This window comes from Leguminivora glycinivorella, chromosome 7, assembly GCF_023078275.1.
Source record: "Leguminivora glycinivorella isolate SPB_JAAS2020 chromosome 7, LegGlyc_1.1, whole genome shotgun sequence".
In the NCBI taxonomy this organism is placed as follows: Eukaryota; Metazoa; Arthropoda; class Insecta; order Lepidoptera; family Tortricidae; genus Leguminivora; species Leguminivora glycinivorella.
In genome coordinates, this window is record NC_062977.1 from 10,567,916 (window position 1) to 10,579,036 (window position 11,121).

The following is an 11,121-nucleotide window of genomic DNA, read 5'->3' on the forward strand; positions in this document are numbered from 1 at the left end:
TTGTTCGTGAAGACTTGAAGTCCACTGACATTTGGTTTAGGAGTTGTTTAGGTACGTAGTATCTATTTACTCTGTAAGGGCCACTTGCACCATTTTATATGGAAGTTTGACAGTTGACAGCCCACTAACCTTGAGTTAAGCGGGTGGTGCAAGTGACCCTAAGCGTGATGTATAAATTGCTAACGCTATCTGTGGGGATATTCATGTACTACGTTGTCAGTGACAGGTATAGAATTCGTCACAGTCTGGGTATTTCTAGAACATATTGATCTATTACACCCGGGTCTTTTATCAGATTCGAGATTACGAGATTCGATACTTTTAGAGATTTCGATGGCTCCCTAGATGCTCTTAAGTTTTAGAGCACTTTTAACTTGTCCATAAATTAATTTTCACACATCATTATTTCTTTGCCGCAGTTAGATAATCAGCATAGGTTTTAATGATGTTTAATACTTTCAGCAAGAGGTGCCAGTTTAGCAGATTTCATTCAGCCAAGTTTAGGACCACTCCAACCTAATCTTGACGATTTTATGGACACATTGGAACCTCTCCAAGGTATGTAATCTTTCGAACCTCTCCAATAGTTTTATGCGCCCGTAAGGAACATTATTTTCTTATAATTTTTTTAAATTAGTTTTTAACAAAAATATATGGCTATACAGAAGAGATAATAACAATTATCTCATTAACCCATTCATGGCCAAGGACTGTCGAGCGTACACATCACGCCGGGCCACCATACAAACCGTTTTTAGCTAAAACGCGTGACTCAGCTCATGGGTCTCTGGCCTGGCGCGAACGCAAAATAAATTGCCGCTTATGAATCCGGCCAGTTGAACTATCTTATGCAACATTTTTACGAACCAACTGTTTTCTGTTCATATTCAAAATAAATGTATTTACTAATTTGTTGCTATTTGTAAGAATTTACATTTTATAGTCTGACTAGAAATATATGATTGTCAAGAGGATGCTGTTATTCTCATATAATTAATTAATAATACGGTTCAGAAAAGTATTTAAAAAATATTTATAATGAAATTCCGCAACTTAGCGCGTGATTATGTATATTTCTAGTCATCCATAGCCAAGGTCACAAAAATCACAAAATACGAAATCACTGAAGAGCACTGCGACGAGTATAAAGTCGCCAACGAATAAATCATGACTAAATAGAATTTCCCATATTACTCTAAAATACATCCTAATATTAAATTTCTTGAGTTTTTGTCAAAAATACCACGTGAAAGATGAGACGACCGCTTAATCCGCCGCCGCTCAGGTGCATTCTTTGTTTATTGGCCAAGTGTCACCGATAATCTTACATGTGGCCTGTCATGATCTTTGTTTTGGTAAACGTCATTATAATAGAAACAATAGAGCACTTAAAAACTGTTATAAACACCACGCAAATGTTTAGAAAAAAACTTGTCTTGTAAATATTTGTCACACACTTTTATGATAATACAATAATTACTATTTAGTTTGTGACTGTTTAAGCCGCCGTTTTGTTGTTTTTGTAATGAAACAAAAAATATAGCATGGTAATAAGTTTGGTTCTTAGAAATGTTGCTTGCTGCCATCCAAACAGTTATCCGTTGTAAAATGGTACAATTTGCAACGAATTTCGTCATGAAATAAGCTTTAAAACAATGCAATAAAGTTTATTTTTGCGTGCTATGAAAATATGTGTAGATTTTACAAGTAGCGCCAGGCCACGGTGACCCATACCTTGAGTCGGGTCTATAACTTCAGGCATATATATATTATTAATATTTTTGAAATGTGGATTCATCCATTTGCTTGGAACACGTATGTATCTCGAATTTCAGAATATTGACTATATTACACTTATAGTAAACCAAACTTGAATATTCTCGACCCCATTTCACTAAAAAAACATGTTTAGAATGTTTTTTTCATTATTACCTTATGAAAATGGTTGTTAGCTCAAACTATACTTACATTATTACGTTATATTACGTTTTGTTTATGTTTAAATCAGAATTTATTCAGGACTCACATGCGAGTCATCGGCCCTGCGGAACTGTTCCACCATGACTCATAGGCTGAGTTGCTGGCCCTGAATGGGTTAACGATGAAACTTTTACTAAAATCCCTTTCTGAACATGCTTTGTAATAATCAATTGGTTATACTTGTTTTGACTATAAAATATATGCAATGATATAGCACTGATATGAATTGAATGCGTTCAGCTGTTTTTACAACGGTAAAATGCAGTGTCATGATTACTATCAATAGAAAATAACAAAATATAATAAATAAACATAATACGATAATATTTGACAAATAACCTGTGACTCAACCGTATAGGGTCAGGTTTGACCTTAAATAAGTTAACATTTTAGCAATCCAATTATTTTACAGACAAATGTGTTATTAAAAATTACGGCACTGGCAATAACTACCGTTAATAAGCCTATTAAGCCTCGTTTAGAGCATAGTCTTTAGATACTACTAGTAGTTAACTTGCCAAAAATAACGTAAGGTTTATTATAAATACGACTTATAAATGTAGGTAACAAATCAAATTATTTTATTAAATATTTTTTGATTTGTGCAAGCACAAATTGCTCGCCCTTAGAGTTGGTCAAAGGCGCCTAGCTTTCAGAGATAACATACACTAGAGAAATTTCGACGGGTACCTCGGCGATCGAGGTGGTGTAGCGGTTTATCACGTCAGCCGCGTTAGCTGGAGACCCGGGTTCGATTCCCGGCTTCGCCACCAGTGGGCTTGATCGCTTTTTCTTTAGTGTATGGTATCTATTTCAGTTTACGACTTATAAAAATGAGAAATGAAAGGAAGCATGATGTCTCTCGACTGGTAATGGAAATGTGTGGTTTTACATGCCTAAAGGTAAAGTCTCAAGTACAATAAAGCCCTTTCCAACAGAAGTGATAAAATGCTCTTTTTAGCACTAAGGATCTGTGAGTTATATCTCCACATATATTCCATCGCTTATTATACTATAATATTAACGTTTAATTAGTATTATACTATAATATTAACATTAGAAGTGGACTTATTGGTAGAATTTGCAGACCTTCTGTCAACCCCACGCCTGCCGCCGGTGCCCGAGGAGCCAGCTCTTCCGGCCGAAGACAACATGTTCCGCAACAGTATGAACGTGGACTCGTACGGGCACGGTTATGACCTGTCCGCCTCGCACACACCGCACGCCAGCGCCACCATGCCCACCAGCCAGATGACTATTCACGGTAACTATACACTTGTGCAGTTGTATCGAAGATAACATGTTCCGCAACAGTATGAACGTGGACTCGTACGGGCACGGTTATGACCTGTCCGCCTCGCACGCTACGCACGCCAGCGCGACTATGCCCACCAGCCAGATGACTATTCACGGTAACTATACACTTGTGCAGTTGTAACGAAGATAACATGTTCCGCAACAGTATGAACGTGGACTCGTACGGGCACGGTTATGACCTGTCCGCCTCGCACGCTACGCACGCCAGCGTCACCATGCCCACCAGCCAGATGACTATTCACGGTAACTATACACTTGTGCAGTTGTAACGAAGATAACATGTTCCGCAACAGTATGAACGTGGACTCGTACGGGCACGGTTATGACCTGGCCGCCTCGCACGCTACGCACGCCAGCGCGACTATGCCCACCAGCCAGATGACTATTCACGGTAACTATACACTCGTGCAGTTGTAACGAAGATAACATGTTCCGCAACAGTATGAACGTGGACTCGTACGGGCACGGTTATGACCTGTCCGCCTCGCACGCTACGCACGCCAGCGCGACTATGCCCACCAGCCAGATGACTATTCACGGTAACTATACACTCGTGCAGTTGTAACGAAGATAACATGTTCCGCAACAGTATGAACGTGGACTCGTACGGGCACGGTTATGACCTGTCCGCCTCGCACGCTACGCACGCCAGCGCGACTATGCCCACCAGCCAGATGACTATTCACGGTAACTATACACTCGTGCAGTTGTAACGAAGATAACATGTTCCGCAACAGTATGAACGTGGACTCGTACGGGCACGGTTATGACCTGTCCGCCTCGCACGCTACGCACGCCAGCGCGACTATGCCCACCAGCCAGATGACTATTCACGGTAACTATACACTTGTGTCAGTTGTAATGATGATTTTGTATCAATGTGCACTCGAATGTACACGGCTACGATCTGTCCGCTTCGTACGCTAAGCACGCCAGCGCGACCACACCCACCAGCCACAGGACTATTCACGGTACCTATACTTGTGCCAGGTGTAATGAAGTCAACTATACAGGGTGCCCGGTAATTAATGGACAACCTTTTAACCATTAAGAGGGCACCTTATACTGGATCAGAAAATCGACTTTAAGTTTTAGTAAAAGTCGCCTGGTTTTCGAGATTTTCACACTTTTTAAAATTTTAATACTAGTACCTAAAATTTTAAAAAGTGTGAAAATTTCAAAAACCAGGCGACTTTTACTGAACCTTAAAGTCTAAGATGCCCTCTTGGTGGTTAAAAGGTTGTCCATTAATTACCGGGTACCCGGTATATAAATAAAATAAATAAATAACTATTGGGGACACCTTACACAGATTGACTTAGCCCCAAACTAAGCAAAGCTTGTACTATGGGTGCTAAACGACGATATACGTACTTAAATAGATAAATACATACTTATATACATAGAAAACATCCATGACTCAGGAACAAATACCTGTGCTCATGACACAAATAAATGCCCTTACCGGGATTCGAACCCAGGGCCGCGGCTTAGCAGGCAGGGTCACTACCGACTGAGCCAGACCGGTCGTCTATGTTCCGTAACAGTATGAATTTGGCTATCGTGCCAGACACCTCACCAATTAATCATTCACTTTAAACTAATCTTTATTTCACTTAAAATGAATGACGTTCAAAGGCAAATAATGTAGACAAAGCAATTATATTTACTTTCATTACTTTGTAATCTCGTGCTTGTTTGTTGTTGACCGCGTAAGATTTATGCACGCGCATTTACTGCTCAATATGAATTTTTGTTCATTCCGACGAAATTCTCAATCATAAATAGTTCATTTCTGATTTTAGGTTCACCCAATAATACTCAAATGATGCCGATGTCCGATCAAACTATAAAGAACGAGCACATGATGTACGACAACAACCGGTTGTACGTCCAAACGGACATGCAGAACAGCATGATCAACCAGGAGGTGATCCCGTACTCGTATGAGCAGAGCTCGCCGCAAGCGCAGACCAGTCAGATGAACAACGTGTTCGAGCCTAAACGCGTGCAGTATACGTCTAAAGTTATATCACAACCCGATCCCGCCTACAAGTATAATGCAGGTAATTGCTTACTTTTTTACACGTATACACACCAAGGAATGCTTGTAGGATGAACATTGATGTCACTGATTTTCTATGCACTAGTGGTCTAAGTTACTGATTCTATCACATCTTATTTGCATAGGATTACGACGGAATTAATTATACAGGTTGTATTTGTACAGAGGTCACTTTTGCCCTCACTGAGCCGCTATCAAAATACACCCTGGTTATCTACGTAAAAGATTCAACTGAAAATTTGGCGAGACTAATTCACCTGTTTGTTTAGCAGTCGTGCCACCCTCCCAAACGGCACCAGAGACAGTGTCATTACTGCAGCAGCCAGTGCAAAATCAAAAGTACGCTTCCAACATAGTCATTCAAGGACGAAGCGGTTACGCTAGAGAGAAACCTCGACCGAGGCTGGCTATGTATTCTAGTCAGCTCCCCAATAACCAATACACGAACTATGGGCAACAGACCCCGAACTCGCAAGTTGACAGGACGCAGTCGAGGCCACAGATGCATTACTTACAGCCGAACCCAGTGGAGTACAAAGCGAAGCCGGCGAACACTGTCAATGCGCGCGCGTTCAAGATGCCTTCACCGCCACTGCCAAATTCTTCGCAACAGGTAAATAATCAAGTTTCTAGAGCTTACTAATTCGTTAAACTGGTGTATAATTTGAACTGTTAAGGTCTTTATTTCTAATTAATTGAATTTCATGTCATGGACTTGTACAGACCCAGACAGCTAACAAACATGCTTACTACTGTAGACCACCCAGTCCCTGGTATATTGTCAGGCAAATACAACTTGTCGGTCAGTAAGAACGAAATTACTAGCGTAAGATAAATAAACACTGTATGATTCTCTCAGTTACTGTTAAGATTTCAATCGCCCTAAATAACCAGTGAAAATTTCAAGCAGGGCCCTTCAACCGCGGTGCGGAACAAGGATCAGTACCGCTCGCATAGCCTACCGCTGGGCGCCCAGCTCAACGCCGATTGGACGGTGAGCGCGCCCGCTGCCGCCCCCGCGCCCGCGCCCGCCCCCGCGTCCGCGCCCGTGCAGACGCACGAGGCCGCCGCCGCCGCTGCGCAGAGGCATAGCGCTAGGGTGAGTTTACATTGCATTATGTTTCCTAGAGGTGCTGTAGTTCAACAATGGTCAATACCGCTCGGACACTTCCGCTAAGCGCGCAGCTAAATGACAATTTATAAATAAGATTCATATAAATAATCGCTCATACATTTTTATTCTTCTTTTTTTTTACTCTTGGTGACCAGTTCATTTGTCAGACTATTTTATAGCCCAGTTTTTTTTCAGGCACGCGAGTTAAACACGGGTAATCTCCGCATCCGCTCGCGCTCATCCTCAAGCGGAGTGTTAGATGCGGCGGGCGGGACGACGGGCGCACGCCGCCCGCCGCCGCTCTGCAGTGTGGCCTCCGAGCCCGCGCTGCCACAGGCCAGCGTCATGCTTGCGCAGCTCCTGAGCGCACAACACTGTGAGTATCATGCTCTTTATTAGTACTCTACGTTCGTCGAGCGGCGTGTTAGACGCGGCGGGTGGAACGCCGCCCGCCGCCGCTCTGTTGTGTGGCCTCCGAGCCTGCGCTGCCACAGGCCAGCGTCATGCTTGCGCAGCTCCTGAGCGCACAACACTGAGTATCATGCTCTTTCTTAGTACTCTACGTTCGTCGAGCGGCGTGTTAGACGCGGCGGGTGGAACGCCGCCCGCCGCCGCTCTGTTGTGTGGCCTCCGAGCCTGCGCTGCCACAGGCCAGTGTCATGCTTGCGCAACTTCTGAGCGCACAACACTGTGAGTGTCATGCTCTTTATTAGTACTCTACGTTCGTCGAGCTCACGCAGCTGCTGAGCTCGCAACACAGTATCATCCACAATAGTACACTGCGTCAACAAGCAGCATGTTAGACGCGACGGGTGGGACGCCGGGTGTACGTCCTCTTTTATAATCTCGTGAATAAATTTTCACGATTTCCCAGTGTTTTTAGGGTTCCGTAGTCAACTAGGAACCCTTATAGTTTCGCCATGTCTGTCTGTCCGTCCGTCCGTCCGTCCGTCCGTCCGTCCGTCCGTCCGTCCGTCCGTCCGCGGATAATCTCAGAAACCGTTAGCACTAGAAAGCTGAAATTTGGTACCAATATGTATATCAATCACGCCAACAAAGTGCAAAAATAAAAAATGGAAAAAAATGTTTTATTAGGGTACCCCCCTTACATGTAAAGTGGGGGCTGATTTTTTTTTTCATTCCAACCCCAACGTGTGATATATTGTTGGATAGGTATTTAAAAATGAATAAGGGTTTACTAAGATCGTTTTTTGATAATACTAATATTTTCGGAAATAATCGCTCCTAAAGGAAAAAAAAAGTGCGTCCCCCCCCCTCTAACTTTTGAACCATATGTTTAAAAAATATGAAAAAAATCACAAAAGTAGAGCTTTATAAAAACTTTCTAGGAAAATTGTTTTGAACTTGATAGGTTCAGTAGTTTTTGAGAAAAATACGGAAAACTACGGAACCCTACACTGAGCGTGGTCCGACACGCTCTTGGTCGGTTTTTAGAAATTGCAGCGACAAAGACCCATGTGTAAATCTATTGTAATTGAACACGGTAACTGCCAAATTTAGATGTTCTATGGTTTTTCTTGGCTTACTAAAACGATTTGTGTTCTTTCTCGCGACTCAAAACTCTTGTTTACAAGCATCTCATACTAGACGGTCGCACCGTAAACGATAAAACATGTATCGTGACTCACTATCAAATTATTAAATGTAACGATTACTCAACGAAAATGCATTTGTACTTGTTTTTCGTGCAATTGATAAAACACTTAAGCTTATGATAAATCTGCAATGATAGCGAGGAGGTCTACTATCTTATACAAATCTATATTGAGAGTCTGGGTCAGTCATCTCTTCAGCTTCAAACAAACAAATGCGCATGTAAAATTTGTAACACTCTTAAAAGTCTTAAATATATATGTGAAAAGAAATTGTATGGCAATTGGTAATTTTCTTTGTAATTTTATGTCTGTAGCTTTAAAGTATGTGTAATATTAGTGTTTTTTTATTTATTTGACGAAGATCCAACAAGTATTTATCACAAAGTAACGCCAACGAATAAGAGATGCAAAGCCAATTACAGGATCACACTTACAGATACGATACACATCAGAAACACCTACATAGTTTGCATTATACGTGTATGTTTTATTTATAATTTTCTATCTGTTTTTAGGGTTCCGTAGCCAACTAGGAACCTTTATAGTTTCGCCATGTCTGTCTGTCTGTCCGTCCGTCCGTCCGTCCGTCCGTCCGCGGATAATCTCAGTAACCGTAAGCACTAGAAAGCTGAAATTTGGTACCAATATGTACATCAATCACGCCAACAAAGTGCAAAAATAAAAAATGGAAAAAAATGTTTTATTAGGGTACCCCCCCTACATGTAAAGTGGGGGCTGATTTTTTTTTTCATTTCAACCCCAACTTGTGATATTGTTGGATAGGTATTTAAAAATTAATAAGGGTTTACTAAGATCGTTTTTTGATAATATTAATATTTTCGGAAATAATCGCTCCTAAAGGAAAAAAAAGTGCGTCCCCCCCCTCTAACTTTTGAACCATATGTTTAAAAAATATAAAAAAAATCACAAAAGTAGAACTTTATAAAGACTTTCTAGGAAAATTGTTTTGAACTTGATAGGTTCAGTAGTTTTTGAGAAAAATACGAAAAACTACGGAACCCTACACTGAGCGTGGCCCGACACGCTCTTGGCCGGTTTTTTTATTGTGTCAAGAAATAACATTGGTTAACTATTAGCAATACCTAAATGCTGAGAGTTGGTTTCATCCACAAGGAGGTGTACTCGGTACTAATTAGATTAAAATCTTGTAACCATATTACAACAAACAAGATATCGTCAATGCTTTGAAAAAAATCTCGTATCTGAAACTGCTGCTCAAAGTTAAAACGCAGTAAGTCTATATGCATCCCATACATAGTCACTAAATTTGCCTTTTCATTGACAGAAGAAGATGCGAGTTTTTTTTTCAAAGTAGTGACGATATGATTGATTGATTGCTGTAAATATGATTGATATAATTTATATAAGAATTATATTTTTTTCCTCACAGCGCAAAGTGTATACAAACTAAACAGCACCGCGGACGATGGCGACCCGAAGTCCCCGCACCGGCGCGGCCAGCCCTCTCCCATCGGCAGCGATGTCATGTCACCCCACCAGGTCAGTGACCCTAATTACTCCTATCGCCACAATAAAACTCCAATAAAGTATTAAGATACCGTCAAGGTTGCACTTATCTCAGCGCTTTTGTAATGTGTTCATATTTATTTCATCATACTTATTCTGCTTTATTTTAACTAGAAATAATCAGACGATGTAGTACAAATCGAACGATAGCGAAAGATAACCGAATTGACAGTTTGAGCTGTAGGATTATATACGAGATTAGGCACGCTAGAGATCACACAAAGAGAATGAATATATAGAGGATTTTTGTCAAAGTACAATTAGTAGCCAAGTTGCATTGATTACTGTCTCTCGATACATTTGGAACCTCAGTTTTGACAATTTGATCCATGCTTTATCGTCTGATAAATAAAACAAATCTTCATGAAATTTCGTAGGTATGGCGACACAAGGAAGCTCGATGAAAAATTCTAATCTGTTAAAAGGTTAATATTAGCGTCATTCAACTGAGAATAATGTTTAAGTGTGGGTGGCGAGACTCACCGAAGTGCGACTGCGGAGCACCCGTGCAGTCCATTTACCACATTATCCATGAATGCCCGAAAAGAAAATACCCAGGAGATCCTCTGGACTTACATAAACTAAGTAAATACGCAGCCGACTAGGTTAAGAACTTAGATATTAACCTGTAAAGCGACGAATAAATTTTGATTGATGCCATACGACTAAATTGGGTTAGGGTTGCAAAAAAACGGTTTTTTTTCTGGCTTGAAAAAAAAACATGAAAAAAAACCGTGAAAAAAAACAGTTTTTTTTCTGGAGTATGTTTTTTTTCTAAAGTACGAAATCTCAAAATTTGAAAGTAATTAATACTTTTATAAGGTTTTTTAGACTTAATGTTAAATATTAAACGAATTTAATCAAATAACTTTAATTTCTGGTCTTATAAAAGTAACATTTACGAAATCTGTAGTTGGTAGTTATCACTTTTTACTGTTGGCAACACCACCGCCTCTCCACGCTACACGCAGCATCGGGGATTCCCCAATAAACGTTTGTATACTGAATGTTAATTGAATTAAATTTTACGTTATTGTTATTGAAACACGTTACAACTCACGAAAAACCGTTATTGTCGTATTATTTGTTCATCTGAAAAAAAAAACCATATTTAGAAAAAAAACCAAGGTGCTCGCTGTTTTTTTTCATGTTTTTTTCACAATTCTGAAAAAAAACATTTGGTTTTTTTTCTATTTACAACCCTAGTTTGGGTATAGGAGTTATATTGTCTTTCATATCACTTAGCAACCTCTTAGAAACGAATGTGAAATGTTCGTCTATTTTTGACAAACAGGCGGGCTAGCACATGATTGACGTGAGGTTATCTCGCCGCGACATAAACTACTAGAAAAAGACGTGTAATCTATAGCGATTCAGGACTGAATCATGTTGTCATATACTCTTTCGTTTTCATTATTAGTTTTATTATGTTAGTCAGTATGTTTTCTAATGCTAAATCCGAGGTATAGTTCGGCTAACGT

General features: G+C 40.4%; 1 protein-coding gene across 6 annotated transcripts in view; it reads left to right on the forward strand.

The window, feature by feature from the left end:
• LOC125228181 (carbohydrate-responsive element-binding protein) overlaps window positions 1-11,121 on the forward strand; it is a 39,358-nt gene that overhangs the window by 12,272 nt on the left and 15,965 nt on the right. For 3 of the 6 annotated variants that reach the window (XM_048132642.1, XM_048132640.1, XM_048132641.1), the window contains exons 6-12: window positions 463-558; window positions 3,059-3,244; window positions 5,103-5,363; window positions 5,632-5,975; window positions 6,270-6,461; window positions 6,672-6,852; window positions 9,504-9,613. In XM_048132642.1, coding sequence (XP_047988599.1) covers window positions 463-558; window positions 3,059-3,244; window positions 5,103-5,363; window positions 5,632-5,975; window positions 6,270-6,461; window positions 6,672-6,852; window positions 9,504-9,613 — 1,370 coding nt within the window. The remainder of the gene's footprint in view (window positions 1-462; window positions 559-3,058; window positions 3,245-5,102; window positions 5,364-5,631; window positions 5,976-6,269; window positions 6,462-6,671; window positions 6,853-9,503; window positions 9,614-11,121) is intronic. The other 3 variants (XM_048132643.1, XM_048132644.1, XM_048132647.1) reach the window with 3 other exon arrangements.